At 40.9% G+C, this 17,029-nt stretch overlaps 1 protein-coding gene across 4 annotated transcripts in view; it reads right to left on the bottom strand.

Annotated features, from left to right (window-relative positions):
• The window catches only part of SESTD1 (SEC14 and spectrin domain containing 1), a 57,358-nt gene extending 41,346 nt beyond the window's left edge, over window positions 1-16,012 (bottom strand). The window contains exons 1-4 of one of the 4 annotated variants that reach the window (XM_065670225.1): window positions 15,573-16,012; window positions 12,324-12,382; window positions 11,574-11,676; window positions 1,443-1,522 (exon numbers count right to left, since the gene is read on the bottom strand). In XM_065670225.1, the coding sequence (XP_065526297.1) occupies window positions 1,443-1,497 (55 nt within the window). In that variant the 5' untranslated portion in view covers window positions 1,498-1,522; window positions 11,574-11,676; window positions 12,324-12,382; window positions 15,573-16,012. Of the gene's footprint in view, window positions 1-1,442; window positions 1,523-11,573; window positions 11,677-12,323; window positions 12,383-13,141; window positions 13,204-15,572 lie in introns of those variants that run through there. The other 3 variants (XM_065670222.1, XM_065670223.1, XM_065670224.1) reach the window with 3 other exon arrangements.
• Window positions 16,013-17,029: the final 1,017 nt, after the last annotated feature.

Below are 17,029 nucleotides of genomic sequence, written 5' to 3'. Positions count from 1 at the left end.
GTTTTGCTTCCAGAAAAAGGTGGCAGGGCCAACATTATTTGTACCAATTTAACTCAAAATTGCTAAGACACTTCAATATATAAACACTGAAGAACTTTTTCCTAAAACATAAGTGTTCTGATTTTTTTAATCATTAATGTATTTTTATTTATGAAACTCTATGGAATAAAATTGCTTTAAAGAGATATAATGAACTGATTTCTCTGTCAGGTTCCTTAGCTTACACTGAACAATACTTAAAAGAACTACTGCATAAATTTTTACCATTCATTAAAGCATCCATTAGTACACTACTCAATTCCCAAAAAGGTCAAACCTACTTAGAAATATGTAGGTTCAGAAAGGTTCCTAGCATTTAAACCATCACTCAAATTACATTCCGCTAAGAACATCTATATTTCAAAATGGATCAGGCAGCTTTAATAGCAAATTGAAAATGCACTCTAGTTAATAAGAACTTCCCCTTGCAGCATAATGTTGAACAACCAACATGCTACACATCTGCTACTATTTCAGAGAAACTGCCCACTGTCCCAGGCTTTAATGTAAGTTCAGTTTTTGGAGGATTTCTGTTTGTTTTTTTCGGAATTATTTGATTAGCAGTTCCTAGGGACAGTAGGCAAATTCAAACAAAATTCAAAACAAATTCTGTTAACAAAAGGAACAAGTTTCAGTTCTCAAGTGGCTGGAGCAGGCTAAACTGGACTAGCTATAATAAATGGAACCACAAGCATGCTCATGGCAACACTCATCAATTTGTGAAGTTGAGAAGCGTTCTGCAAGTTGCCTATCTACGCTGGAGTAGACAATCAAACACCAAGAACTAATACAGCTATCCATGACAGCAGTGAAATCAGCAAGAGAATGTCATTCATCATTTTAAATATTCCCTTTTGTTTTTCTCTTCAACCCAAGATTCAACAAGCTTTAATAAATACAAAGATGATTCCAGCCTTGCCTGAATTAACTACTTGGCAATAATCAAAACGTTGCAATGCATGGCTAATTCTGCTTCCATGCGTTTATATCTTGAAGAAAAGACTGGGGTGAAAGGGAAGGAAATTTTCTAAAGAAAATCCTGAAAATATTCTTTCTGCATTTCTAAAACCACATTAAAAAAAAAAAAAACAACAAAACAGAAAGGATTATTCTTGGATGCCTGCCAAATCACCATTCTTTTAAATATGGTCTGAAACTTCACGACATCAACTCTGTGGGCTGAGTTACAGGCTACAGTGAAAACAAGCGCTAAATGCAAACAGCAATACCTCGGCTACTAGATTGAAAGTTTCAGAGATATTTTTTGATACATGACAAAGTGCCAATCAACAATATAACAATATATATCTGTTAAATATATCCAGCAAATACAATCAACCAACCTAAAAATTCCATCCAAGTTATGCAGGGAAGAACCAACTGAGGAAAAACAGAAACCATACCTGAAAGAAAAGCCAATTTTTTCTTCAGAATGGGCAATATTACCGAAGCTTCCATTCTACTTCAGATAATTTTCACAGCTCTGAAACAGAAGAAGTTAAAGCTGTCAAGCATGTGAAATCAATTATGACATTTCACCAGACTGAGCACTGGCCAAAACACTTCTGTACTTTTACCGAAAGAAGCACAGAACACTGTAACCAAACTCTACTGTATTGCAAAAGCAATTGTAAAAGAAAAAACATTACCATATGCATTTTTCCCATGTAAACCTAAAGATTTCTTCCTCCTCATTAAAAATAAAAAAAAAAAAAAAATAAAAAAAAATTCAAAGCAGAATCTCAACCAAGGACTCTGGTTTAAAGTCTTATTTCCCAACCCTATTAAACTACAATTAATTTAGGGGTAGATCATCCATTTGCTCAGTCATTCAGATGTAAAATAAGCGTAAATTAAATTACACTTTGGCAGACTCTGTCTCATATAGTATAGGAATATAGTAATTATTTCAAGATCTAATGTTACATATACATCAGGACACTGCCACTACCCTGCCTTTAGTAGGCCTTTAACTAATGAAAAGCATACAACAGCCAAAATAAGTATGTCTAACCTATAGCCGGAAATTCTTCTCCTCCTTTTGTCTCGAAATCCCTTCTTACCCTCATCCCATTTTTTATTGCATTATGAACTGCAATTCACCGTGATTAAACTTCTGTGTTTCCTTGAGAAATCAACAGGATACTTGAATTCCAACCTCCTCTTTCAGTCTACACAAAGCAGCAACTGGCATCTGCTTGTAAGCCTTTCCGAGTTCATACTTGCACAAATAAATACATAGAATAAAAAAAAAAAAAAAGAAATTCTGCATAGAAATACAATATTCAAAATGCATGCCAATATCAATGCCAAAAATACATGCCAAAAACACATAAAATTTTTTTCTTTTCTTTAATTGTAGATGTACAGCTTCAGACCACAACCTGGAGTTCTCCATCTGGGTTTTTCAGCATTCATCCATGCTAACAGAAATATTTTCTTTGGGAGGGAGGGTTAGGAATGGGGATGAAGGGGTGTGACTGAAGTTAAAGTAACTGAATGAAAACTATATCTAGGAGAAAGAAGGAAAAAAAAAAAACAACCCAAAAAAACAAAACAAACAAAAAAAACCCCACAGAGCACTCTAAATAGAGCGACAGAGGTAAAGTGAAATAGTTGTTCCTTTTCTTGTTAAAACAACGTGCTTCGTTGTAAACAAATCCAAATTATTTTTATCATGGAACAGAAATAACATTTCAACAAGTTTATACTGTCCCTCTCTGTTCCAATATGTAATGCTTCACAATGTTCATTCCCATCCCTTACCTCAAAATCTCCATACTTCTCTAATTTTGTCAATTATATAAAATACACATTTCCCATATTACAGAAGGAAGCAAACTTCAGTTCTTCCAGAAAAAGTAATCCCAAGACAGTTTGCACTTTAAACAATTACTCAAAAAAGCATCCTATTACTTATGCTTCAGACAAAAATGTGTAGGTTATAAAACCTAAAACACGTCCATAAGCCACAAAACTAAAGAATGACTCAAGCTGTCATTTTTATCTCTCCAACACCATGCTCAAGCCACCCTGTGTGAACTATTTAACTTTTCTTCTGAAGACATGGACTATGTACCGGGTAATGATTTTTCCCTCTCCTCCCCAAGTTATATTTCAAAATTATTATCAATAGTTCCTTATTATAACCAATGAGGAAAACCCAAACCTACACATGCACACTTTGTTTTCTTCATACTTTCACATATGAATAAAAGTTTGCATCAACTTATTGACTCAAGGGAGCATGTTTCCCTGCAGTTGCAAAAAGACCAATTTATTTAGTATGAAAGCACTGCCTGGCTTTCTGCCACAGTGGTGGCACTGTCCATGGATCAAAATAGTTCTTTTGTTCAGTATTTCCTGGAACGAAAGGAAGCATTCTGTTCATTCAGTGGAGAGAGGCAAGTCAGCACAATTAGATCAGTAGCCAATAATTTCAAACACCTAGCCTTTGCTTCAGCAACTCCTGTAGTTTTCAACTGCCTCTCTTCTGTAAGAGCTTTGATGTGCTCCATCTACAAGAAAACTCTCGGAGTAGGTTAACAGAACATATATTAAAAAAACAAAAAACAAAAAAAAACCCAACACACCCTCCCCCCCAAAAAAAAAAAAAAAAAAAAACAACACACCTTCAGGTTTAGAAATAAGGTTTTACATCTTTCTCTGTCTTCTTTAACGCTCCAGAGAATCTCAGAATGATTCAACTAAATGTGTTTTTTTTTAACATTGGAAAGAGAAACAATTTCAAGAGAGCTGTCATCTACTTTCCACTGGGAGCTATCAAAGGTGTTTTAAAAGAGTACACTGGTAAAAAGCAGGTAAGCATATTTAGACCTACAGGTAAAAGAAATCCTTTTTAACTTGTTTGGAGGAAGACAAAATAACAGGCTCTTAAACTGGCCATCAAGCTCTCAATTTAGCATGAGGAAAGAATGATGTGTTGCTCAATGTAGTACCACTATTTAGCTGACAGAAACAGATCCAGTGTCTGTTCATCAATAAGAAAAGGTATTTGGGCTCATAAAATAAAAACAAAAACAAAAAAAACAAAAACAAAAAACAACCAGCTACAGAAAGAAAATAAAAGCACTGAAGAGAGCAGATTTCGCTTGAGGAAAGTGAAATACTTAGTTGAATTCAAAGTTGAATTTTATCACTTCCAAAACAAATGACATAACTTTTGTACGTTCAAATTTTACAGGTATCAAACAAGCTAAAGAGGTTAAATCTGCTTGCTGAATTTCAGAAACAATCTAGAGTGCTGCATGCCCACCTGCAACCTATTTTGCCAATTAAAATACCATATGCTCAAACTGTAAAACTTGTGTATACAGGAAATATGTTAAATAAAAGAACTCAGAATTAAGAACCTCACTGAACTTGTTTAGAATAACCTAGGCTTTCAGGTTTTTAAACCAATAAAGCAATGTTAATCTCTAACAATGTATTCATTCTTCTGAAGATTTCCATGGAAAGCTGGCAAGACTAAATCCACATAATATTTGTACTTAAAATGTAAATATTTGAAAGGTGTTCCAATGAACTAGAATAGAAATCTCCCAACCACCCCCATCAAGTAGAAACTACCAATACTTGTGGAGAAAATTCTCTTAAATACAAACTTAAACGAAATAGTTATACATTAGGGGGAAGATGAGAAGCTGGGGAAACAGTAAACACATAGTAAAAAAAACCCCACCAAATTATAGAAGAGATAAAAATGCGAACAATGTTTCAGGCTACACTACACTGAAATCAAATCACAACTTGGTAGGCTGCATCCCATGTCATTTCTAAGCTCTCGAAAGACTGTAAATTACATTGGTTTACTCAACACAGTTTAAAATTCTAATAGTTTTTGGTTGCCCCCCCCTTTTTTTTTGTAATAAAAGTGCCACAAAAAACACACAATAAGAACTAAGTGTAATTCATCAGAGAAGTGCATAATTTGTGATGAATGAAAAATATCACCTGCATTTTCTGCTACACATCATCTAATAGAAAAAATAAATAAGAACCAATGTCCAGACACTATTTAAAGCCATTTTCAGTCTATTTAAGACAGCAAGCAGAGAGAGAAGTTGACGGACTAGCACTGACTAAACCACTGGGAGAGAAAAGCTGCCCTCCCAACTGTTTTCTTTCCAAGCAACCCAGTGGGAACCACTGGTCAAAACATTAACAACCAAAACAAATTCAGGCTCAGTGAAAACAAACACTTTTACTCAAATTCATTAGACCTGAAGCATTCAACACTCTCAGTACATGGTACAAGGTCTTAAAATTGGTTAGTCTGTTCTCAAGCATCTACTGCAAGTTTCAAAGAATGAGTACTTTTTCCATTCCCTCATCATGTGTGAAGCAAGAAAGCACAGCTGGTCTGTTAGGCACAGGACTAAAAGTTAGAGGGAAGGGGAGCTGGGAAGGAGAATCATGTTTGTATTCCTTGTTCTGTGATAAAATATACATGCGGCTTTCAGCAAGTCATTTATCCCTTTTAGTCTTCATTCAGTCCCTCCATCTACTTCCCTTTTTACAAGAGTTGTGATGTTTAATTCATTAATGTTTTTGAAGACTTGAGAGATTAGAAGGAACTCCACAGATCTGCCCATAAATAACCAAGCAGCAGATGGGCAGCTACATTCAAAACTGTAGCAGCTTGCAAGTACAGCACAAACAATAGCATAAGTAACAGATATTCTGAAGTTCTGAAGAAAAAGCCTCAATCATATAGAATTAATTTCTTTTTCTTTTAAAAATCAACTTCTGAATTGCATACCTTCAAAATTAGCAGCTTCATTCCCTGAAGCCAGCATGCAAGGGATTTTCAGATGCTAACTTCAGCCCACAAAGCATTACCCCATGCCTTCCCTGGATCAGTTTAAAAAGAAGCTCATCTGTTTCACACAGAAATAAAAATCCATGTGCGAAAGACACTGAAAGCTGAATATCATCTTTATCTATGCAGATTACTATTTCACCTTCCTTTAAAGAGACATTACAGGATGTCATCTCTCCCACTGCTAAACGGCAGATGACATAGAGAACACAAAAAAAGGTGTCTCCAGGGCCGATATCCCAGGGTAATTTGAGAAGCCTGTCAAACCTGCCCCAAAAGTAGAAATAGGTTGTAAGCTTTCATTAGTTAATGCTGTCTTCAATTAAAGAGCACAAGGAACTGGGTTACTCAGCTGGACATCTTTAAAATAACAATAAAACCTGACAGATGAACATCAGTTTAAGTAGTCAAATGGAGTGTTTGGTTTTCACTTTTTAACATATTATGAGCAGCACTAATAAATTTAACATTAGATCCCTTTAAGATCTCGGGAGAAAAGATAAGTCCACATATGCTGGGAAGATCCAATCAAGTTCTTTGTCTTTTCAATTATTTAATTCTTTTTATTTTCTTTTATTCTACTTTTGACTATCTGGTAAAAATATTCATAAAAAAGGGTATTCTGAAGTTTTATATTATGCCTGATTTTCAAGTTCTACATAAGGAAAATATTCCTGACCTTCTATAACCTATTAATTCACACTAAAGAATTAAGAAAATAAAAACCACAGACTCCGACTTCATCAGAATGAAAGCTTATTAAAAGCAAAATGTAATCGTATCATGTCAGTTCCATTACACACACAGTCATCAGTACTTTACCTTGGCAACTTCTGATAGCAGATGAATGGACAGATTGAAAATGTGCTCTACTTTCGGTTAAACCTAGGGTTAACAGTTTGCTAGGCCATGATCCAAAAGCACATTGTCACAGCCATAAGAAATTTAAGCTTGGAAAAACTGAATTTCTTCTGCCCCATTTTCACCTGGAGGTTCAATCCTCACCTGGTACACCTTGTTTGGTAAATATAGCTAATAATAAAATTTAGAAGAGCAATCTGTTAACTGGTTCCTCAATTTAATCCATCTTCCATATTCATTTCCTACCCTTTTCACCCCCCTCAACAATTCTGTAAGAAAGGAAATAAAGGATGAGTGGCAAAAAGAAGTAACAAGTAATATAATGAAAAGTGAACCAGCAAATGGAGAACAAATAAGTGAGAGGTTATGCTATCCAGTTAAAAACTCATAAGTTTTAACTTCAATGTCAGTTACCTATTCATTTAGAATCACAGAATAGTTAGGGTTGGAAAGGACCTTAAGATCATCTAGTTCCAACCCCACTGACATGGGGAGGGACACCTCACACTAAACCATGTCACCCAACGGTCTGTCCAACCTGGCTTTGAACACTGCCAGGAATGGAGCATTCATAGCTTCCCTGGGCAACCCACCCCAGTGCCTCACCACATTAAAGAACTTCTTCCTTATATCCAATCTAAACTTCCCCTGTTTAAGTTTTAACCCATTACTCTTTTGTCCTATCACTACAATCCCTAACGAAGAGTCCCTCACCAACATCCCTATAGACCCCCTTCAGGTACTGGAAGGCTGCTATGAGGTCTCCATGCAGCCTTCTCCAGGCTGAACAGCCCCAACTTTCTCAGCCTGTCTTCATACAGGAGGTGCTCCAGTCCCCTGATCATGCTCATGGCCGTCCTCTGGTCTTGCTCCAACAGTTCCATGTCCTTTTTATGTTGAGGACACCAGAACTGCACACAATACTCCAAGTGAGGTCTCATGAGAGCAGAGTAGAGGGGCAGGATCACCTCTTTCGACCTGCTGTTCACGCTTCTTCTGATGCAGCCCAGGATATGGTTGGCTTTCTGGGCTGCGAGCGCACACTGCTGGCTCATGTCAAGTTTCTCATCTACCAACACCCCCAAGTCCTTCTCCAAAGGGCTGCTCTGAATCTCTGTAGCTGTGCCTGGGATTGCTCCGACCCAGGTGTAGGACCTTGCACTTGTCATGGTTAAACTTCATAAGGTTGGCATCAGCCCACCTTACAAGCATGTCAAGGTCCCTCTGGATGGCATCCCTTCCTCCAGCGTATCAACCAAACCACACAGCTTGGTGTCATCAGCAAACTTGCTGAGGGCACACTCAATCCCACTGTCCATGTCAGCAACAAAGATGTTGAACAAGACAGGTCTCAACACTGATCCGTGAGGGACACCACTCGTTACTGGTCTCCAGCCAGACATCGAGCCATTGACCACAACTCTTTGCGTGCAGCCATCTAGCCAGTTCTTCATCCACCAAGTGGTCCAGCTATCAGATTGATGTCTCTCCAATTTAGAGACAAGGATGTCATGCAGGACAGTGTCAAACGCTTTGCACAAGTCCAGTTAGATGATGTCAACTGCTCTACCCCATCCATCACAAGAAGGCCACCAAATTGGTCAGGCAGGATTTCCCCTTAGTGAAGCCATGGTGGCTGTCACCAAGCACCTTGTTGTTTTTCATGTGCCTTAGCATGCCTTCCAGGAAAATCTGCTCCAAGATTTTGCCAGCACAGATGTGAGACCAACTGGTCTGTAGTTCCCTGGGTCATCCATTTTCCCCTTCTTAAAAATGAGGGTTATATTTCCCTTTTTCCAGTCATCGGGAACTTCATGTGTCTGCCACAATTTTTCAAATATGATGGACAGTGGCTTAGCACCTTCGTTTGCCAGCTCCTTCAGGACCCGCGGATGGATTTCATCAGGTGCCATGGACTTGTGCATGTTCAGGTTCTTAAGATGGTCTCAAACCAGATCCTCGCCTACAGTGGGCCTAGGGTCTTCATTCTCACAGTCCCTGCGTCTGCCTTACATGACTTGGGTGATGCGGTCAGAGCACTTGCCAGTGAAGACTGAGGCAAAGAAGTCATTAAGAACCTCAGCCTTCTCCAAATCAATTTCACAGAATGGCAGACCTTTTTCTCAGAGCAAGTCTCAGAAGTAAGAGCACTAGGCACAGAAACAATATAATTATGGATGCACAACAGCATCTGCATGTGCAGCTGTGAAACACAATACTGATACCTCAGTCTTTTCATACAAGGGCACGCACAGGATACAGTGCGGCAATCAGCACTCTCTCAAAGCATAACACGTTTGGATTTCAAAAGCCATGTCCACAAGCAGCAGTCTAGCTCCAACCTTGAGGAACACAGGCAGAAGTTTGTAATGATGCTATAACATGACATAAAAATTGATATCTTGCTAAAGTTTTCTACCCTTTCCAGCCTCAGGTCAAGCTAAACACTTATGCTATATGTTAAGTTACAGCAGTTTTCAGGCTTCTTTAACCTAGAAGAGTAAAGAAAGTAAGTCACAGGTTTTGGATGCATGCCCACATTTCCTTTTCTGCCACATTTACAGAGGGAGACCTCACCCTTATATCCCTGTAGAATCCTGTAGATTTCCCTTGTAGGATGTTACCACAGGCAACAGAAGACTCCGATCTACCTTATACCCTCCTTGCAACAGGCAGCCAAAACAGCAGAAGTTGCAGTCATCTGTTACAGCCCAAACCCATTTCAGAACCAAATATCCACAGAATACATAAAATAATGCAGTCTGGGAGGGTGCTTCTTCCACCACTTTCTACATAGCAATAGGTCAACTGAAATGTTATGTTTAAAGCACAGCAGAGAAGTTTTCTTCATTGTACTTTCCTAACACCCATATTAAAAAAAAAAAAAAAAGAGGTTCAATTTTTAAAATTTTATTCAGAGATTATGTGGAAATAAGACAGAAATCACACAGATCATAAATTCTCCCACAGAAATAGTTTCTGCATCACGATGGGTGGGGGAGTAGAAAAATAATCAATGAATAGTAAAATAAAACTTCTGCTAAAAAAAAAAAAAAAAAAAAAAACAGCCACCAAACACATCAGAAAAGCTTGCAAGAATGAGCTAGGGAAAACAAGTACCTTATCACTAGCTCTTCAGGAACTGTCCAAAACCAGTTTGTGATGGAAGATCACAGAGAGCTCTTAGGCCTTCAGTACTTCATAAAACTAAGACAATGGGAGGAATGAGAGTGGACAATTCAGGCCACAAACAGCTGCAATGATGAGTGCAACTGTTGGCAGCGTGGAGCAAATGAAAAATAACTGTCCTCTGGAGTGCAAGCTTAGAACTTCTTGTTCCTTTTATAACATTTATATAAGAAAACAATCTACAACTTCATAACAATACACATACTTCACATTGGTTAAAAGTGCATGTGGCTCAGCCCCTCAGGAATCACTTCTTAGCTCAGTCTAGGGACACTACAACTAAACGGAAGCAAAAAGAAATGCTCATCTAAACCAAAAGCCATCTTGAGTGGCAGGGAGTATGAAAGGGGAAGGGATTGTTTGAGATGAAAAGTGGAGTGGGGTGTGTAGACATTAAGTATAGCAAACACAAAAGCAGTCATCCTTTTTAGCTAGAGAAAACTGGCCCAAAATAAGAAGAAAACTAATGAGAGGCTAAGAGACTGTTTACAAATCTCAGACTTCAGGATTGATACCTGACTAAAGTTCTCAGCTCAAAAATAAGTTTTTATGTGGACCCTGAAACATGCCAAACAATTTCCTTGGTATTTAAAAAAAAAATAGAAAAAAATTGTAGCAGTGTCTACCCCCTCATGCCCCACACAACACACGAAGTAGACACAATGAGGACAGCAATAAAAGTTTCTTCATAAGGAATAAATAAGTAATTTGAGAACTTTGCTAATCTTAATCAAACATGGAAGTAGAAGAGATTGAAATATACAAGATCTAGGACATGGATAGCTTGTTCACTCATTTTTACATTTCAAAATATTTCAGAAATGGTATATATATAATGGTATATATATTTATGTATTACTGTTACTATATATATATTTATATATCACTATATAAAAAAAATTTCTATGCTGCCCTTTAACTACTGTGTGCAAGAGAAATAAATATTTCCTTAGTTTGCAAAACGTCTTCAGGTTTTGTACTCACACTGAAAATTCCGAACATTTCAGCTGCAAACCACAAATTAAACTGGCCACAGCAACCACCTGCAGTAACCACAGCATCTCTCCCACCCCCTTGAAATAAAATATGTATCATTCCACTATCATAAATGGTCACATGTTTCAGAGAATATAAAAATCAAGCACTGTGAACTTCTACCTGGAACACCTTGCATAGCTGTAACACTTGTACATTTACCACTGCTACTATTTTCTAAATACCAAACTGGAATGCAACATGAAAGAATTAGCAAACACTGCTCTAGCAGAGAGAGACAACCTGCATTGAGGGTACACTGATTAGAAAGAACCCATTGCTTTTACCAACACTGAAATGCAGATAAGCCACAGCACCTTCCATCCACATATCATGTGCCTACCTTGACCCTTTCCCTCAAGTTCAGCCATACATATCATTTAGTGACCAAAACATGGAGTTAACATCAACTCTATTTATCTTATTCTTCAAATAGCACTTTTTTTGGCCTTATTTGGTGTAGTCAACATTCATCCCTCATGATATCTAAGAACACATCTCAAATTCAATTCCGCTAATACCACAGTTTAGCTTGGCTCTGAATTCTCATGTGCCTACTACATCTAACTCTCTTGAACCACTGATTCTGCAAAGCCCTAAATCATACCTTCATCTCCTCTTAACTATTGTAATTTCCTTCTTAATGGGTTCTTTATGTCCCAGCGTTCCAAACTTCAGCTTGTCCAAAATGCAGCAGCTCATCTTCTCACCTAGAAACAGGAAAACAACACTCCATATTGATTTCTCCACTTGCTTCCTTGTAAAGTCTAGAGCCTGCTGTAAGGATATCCTCACTTCAAAAATCCCTCACTCATGCAGTCTAAAAAGTAAAAAGCCCTGCCAGTGCTCACTCAAGGTATTCAAGTGTCTCATTTCCCTCCTGTGCACAAGCTTATCAACCCCATCAGAGCAGCAGTAATCTACCTCAGTGCTTTTAAAACCTCCTTCCTTACTCTCACTCACAACCACAGCTCCCTCTTTAAACCAGAATTCACGTATCTCCAGTCTTATGCTTAAAAACATCCTCTAATACATTTGCAAACACTACTCTGTGTGAAATACAAAGACAAGCTGCACTATTTCATAATATCTAAGCTACACTATGTAACATGACTTCAGTATCAGAAGCCTTGGTTACATTATAGCACCTTTCAATTACTTTTTTTTTAAGCCACAAGACAAAAACCAGAGTAAAGTAAGTAAATTAAAAAAAAGGTATGAATAAGTTTGTGCAAAACCATTTGAAAAGGTATTGGTCTATGCAGTGTATTTATCAGTGCCAAAGCTTCAGAAGAACCAAATACACTGCATGAAATGTGTAAAGATCTTATGTTCGATAGAGATTGATCTTACTTACCATTGGTACTGGAATGCAACACTGTTACGGATATAAGTCTGAGCTCTGGTTCCCAGGTTCTGCAAATTTAAATGAAAACAGCATTTGGCCATATTTTTAGATGTTAATACCCAATCAAAAACTTTATTTCCTTGGAGTTTGAAAACAAGGGTTTATTACAAAGCTGCACTACAGGGGAGTCAATATTCCCATTGTATATTCACAAATACTCGTAAGCTAAGCATTCAAGTTGAGACAGCAGGAATCCCGTATTTTCTACCAAAACATATGGTAGACATCAACATTGTTTATAATTAGCAGGCAATGCTCCTGAGGCAGCACCGGAAGCAGCAGGAAAGTAACAAGAACCAGAATCCTTGTAGTATGCTTTCAGTCAGAGGTAATCTCCACAGATTTTTAGGCAAAAATCGAAACTGGAACAGTGTTAGTGTTTTTTGTGAAGAGGAGGAAGAAAATTCCTACATGCTAATCGCTGCTATAGAAGTAAAAAAGGAAAATTATACTGTGAATTAAAAAGATTTAAATAGTCCCTATTCGTATCAGAAGATGCAGAACCGACATAAGCATCAAAAATAAAAACTCAGCAAATGCTTTAAGACTTGAATGAAACCTTGTACCTGATCAAATTCCACTCACCAACAAAATCCAAAACCTCCAAACCAAAATCCAAACCAAAATTAGTATATACTGTGTTACAGGCAGAGCCAAGATGCTAAACATGTCATAGGTCTTATAGTTACTCAGATGCAGCAGTCATTACAGTAATCTCTCTCACAAGTTTTAAATTCAAAAAAATGAAAAAAAAAACCTTGTATTACCAAAGTTTTGTAGTCAGGCAAATAAACTAGAAGCCTCAGAAAGATGGAGAGGAGGCAAGAGCACGCACCTATAGATCAGAAGCAAGAATATTAATAGCAAGCACTCAAGAAAGTTTGAACACAGATGCAGAGGAAAATCCTGCAACATCATTTCTTACCCTTTACAAAACCCTTTGCTTACTTTATCAGAAGCTACCTACTGAAGATGTTCTGTATTTCTCCAACCACCCACAGTCACTTAGGAATGAAGGTGTTCCTCTTACTACTCTATTCCTAAGGACTCAACAGTTACATAGCATTGTACTGAAGTTCACCATCAACAAACATACCTAAGTCTCTTCCAGAAGTACTTCTAGTACTTCTCCCTACTACCGCCCCCATGGAGCAGCCAAATGAAACTGAGCTGATCTTCACCTGACTCCTTTATTCTGCTGCTGGAAAATAACAGAGCTATGTGCATTTCCCAAGTTTACATAAGCTTTACTGAGACATATGATTCCACAGCAAATTTACGACTCCAAAAGATATCATGGGACTGATTCTTGTAAGAAATGTAAAGACACATGTGGTTTCTTCTCTTAACTTTTTCTTCTAGGGAAACTGATGTTACAGATCATCTAAACTGCAAATAAAACATCATCCATTAGCATACTAATTTAAGGAAAATAGCTAATGGGGGGTCATTTCACATAACTGTTCAAGCAGCAATCTATAATGTAGGTAATTGTGCAATATCCTAAAAGCCAGATCCAAAAAAAAAAAAAAAAAAAAAAAAAAAAAAAATAACACTTGCTCCTAGGTGTTTGGGGTTTGGTTGTTTTTTTGGCTGGTTTTTTTTTTTTTTTGTTTTTGTGGTTTTTTTTTTTTTTTGGGGGGGGGGGTGTTTTGTTTTTCCCTGATGGAGCAAAGCATGATCTGCACATGACCAGCAAGCACTAGGCCTCTGACCAAGCTTCAGCTCTATTCTGTGGTCCACCTTCCCCCTTTCCTCCTCAAGTTTCTGGTACAGACAATAGGACTAGGACTATAAAACCCCTGCATTCAGGAAAAAAAAAGAACTCTTATCAATGCAAAGTTCATTGCCATCATTGTTCCTATAATGCAGTAACAGTATTTATTATTTACTATACACTGAATCCTACCAGACAATGTCACAGAAGGGGGGGGGGCACGACCCACAATAACTTCCTCATTACAGTGAATTTTAATGCGTGAACAAAGTCAACATCCAATCGTTAGGACAGTGCAGACACTGCAATACTAAAAATGCAGAGGACCAGTATTTCCCTTGGGACGAAAAAAAAGACGAAAGAACGGACAAAAGCATCTACTAATAGCCATCCATGTAGGCTTTACAAATTTTGCCCATTAAAAATATTACTACAGCTAAAACAAACAAACAAACAACAACACTTCACCTCCATTGACTCCACTCTTGCTTCCATACGCTCGTTCAAATTCTTTGACAAAGAGGGTGCGTTACAACATCTCCCTCCCACAACTGTCTGGCTAAAACAGCTCTGTTAAGGGCCAGCAAGCAATACTACAGCTATGGGGAGAAAGGCAAAATTGGTCGACAATGGACCTGTCAAAAACTCAAAGAAATGGCAACCACGGCTCTGAGCAACCACTGCTTCAGCAGTGAATCAGCTTCCCGACCAGGCAGCACTTCCAGAAAGCCAGAGCGCCCGGCGCCAAGGCAGTGACACGGCCATGACTCGCTCCCACCGGCCTGCCACCCCACTGACCACCGGCGACACACCGGGGAAGTCCCCGACAGAAGCCGAGCGGGCCGAGGAAGCTGCTCCCGCGCCCGGCTCCCTCCAGCGAGCTCTCCCTCGCTGAAGCGCTCTCCTTCGTCCCCAAGCCTGCCGTGACACCCGCGACGGGGCCCGGCGGGAGGGGGCCGCCGCCCTCCCGCGCCCGCACAAAGGCAAGCCCCGGCGGCAGCCGCCACTAGGGAGCCCCCCCACCCCGCCACTGCGGCCACGTATGTCGCGGCAGCACGACCACCACCTAAACATGCTGCACGGGCTCCCCGGGGCTGTACCGCCTTGCTGTGCCCCTGGCCCGGGAACAGCCAGAGGGACCTACAAAGGGTCACAGAAACAGGGGAAGGCGGAGAGGGGGACGGGAGTGCGCAGTCAGCCGCCAGGTACCGCGTTACCCTCCCGCCCGCCGCTGGGATGGGGAGCCGGCCACGGAGGCCGTGCACGGGAGGGCTGCCCTGCCGCAAGGCCGGGCCACCACCGCCCCCCGGGAGGGCCGGGAGCCATCCGCCGCCGCCCGAAGCAGCGGGGCGCTCAGCAGCTCCAACGCCGCCGCACGGGGAACAAAGCCCGGCAAGGCCGCGGGGCCTGCGCCGCGCCTGGGGCCGCCCTTCCGCGGGGCCAAGGCAAAGGAAGAGCCCCCTCCGGACGCGGCTACTCACCCGGCTGCGGGGCTCCAGGTGCCCAGGCTGGGAGGACGCCGGCGGCAGGGCAGGCGGATGCGGGGCGGAGTCTGTACCAGCCTACTCTGGCCAGGCTGCGGTGGCTGCCCTCAGCCGCTTCGTACCGCCTCGCTGGCCCGGCGGCAGCCCCCGGGGACTGGGGTGGCTCCAACCCCTCCCCCGTCGGCAAGGAGACAGCGAGCGCTGCCGGGTCCGGGTCCGCCTCCACTCCGCTGCGCTGCACTCGCCTGATCTCCGCCGCCTGCGGGGCGCGGAGCTGCGGTAGCGCCCGCCCCTCCCGCGGAACCGCCGCGGCAGCTGCGCGGGACCCAGCCGGGCAGAGAGGCGGCCGCGGGAAGCCCCACCCCAGCGGGAGACAATGGGCTACCGCTGCCCCGCTAGAGGGTGCCGAGCGCTGCAGGCCCCGGCCAGGTCCCCTCCCGCCGCACCGGCCGCCTCTTAGTACGGAGCGGCCGCTGTAAATACCCGGCGTGGGACAGGCCGGAGCGTGACCGGCGATAGATACTTCAGCACCAGTAGTCGTGCTTTATAGTTCGGAGATACGTGTGCCTGAGCGTGTCTTGAATGCAAATCAAATCGATCTCCGGTGCAAACCGGCCGTTGGCGGAGCCTCAGGCAGACGTCGAGTTCCACCTGCGGCCCTTTGCCATCCGTGTTTCAGTAACTGCAGCACGTATTTTGTTTCACCCGTGTGGCAGCTAACAGCCTATCCTCTGCCCAGGTTCCTGGACAAACATCCTGAAACCCTGTCACGCCAAAGCTAAAATAATACAAGCAAACGTGGAAAGAAATGCTTTGAGAAAGCCAGCTAGAAAACTTGCATTGCATTCAGTCTAACTGCCCTGGGTCACGGTACTGTCACAGACTTAAACCTCCTGCTGAACAAGTCATTTTTAGGCTACATAATGGCTCTCTTAAAAAAAAAAAAAAAAAAAAAAGGATTCTGCAAAGTCTATTCAACAATAATTTTGCTATTATTTGCAGAGCAACTGAGTATCATTTACTATATCTCATTCCAAACATGAAAGCTAGCTCCAAACATGAAACATAGGCTGCAACTGCTTGGTTTCTCCCCTCAAAAGTTTGCAAAACCACTGTTTTCCCACTTTTCTGATGGCTGCCTGTCAACATCTGCTGTAGCAATCACCCTCAGTGTCACTGTGGGAGCATGCCAGTGGTTCTCACCTGGTCCCTGGCCTCTGCTTAACTCAGAAAGCTGTCCCCCTCTTAGCAGCACAACCCATTGGATGTGCAAGAGCCGAAGAAAGAATTGTCATTAAAATTTTCAGAGGAGGCCTATTGGCCAAGGCCTGTCAGCCTCAAGACCATACCTTTTCTGTCTGGTCTTGCTTTCCTGGAAGAATATTTAAAACAGCAGCAAAAGAAGAGGAAGAGCAAAATAAACTTCCCCAACAACCTGCAGAAATAAACAGAGA

The sequence above is a fragment of the Lathamus discolor genome, chromosome 3, assembly GCF_037157495.1.
Source record: "Lathamus discolor isolate bLatDis1 chromosome 3, bLatDis1.hap1, whole genome shotgun sequence".
NCBI classification, from domain to species: Eukaryota; Metazoa; Chordata; class Aves; order Psittaciformes; family Psittacidae; genus Lathamus; species Lathamus discolor.
The sequence above is the reverse complement of the archived record's forward strand: the minus strand, read 5'-3'. Positions and strand labels throughout refer to the sequence as shown.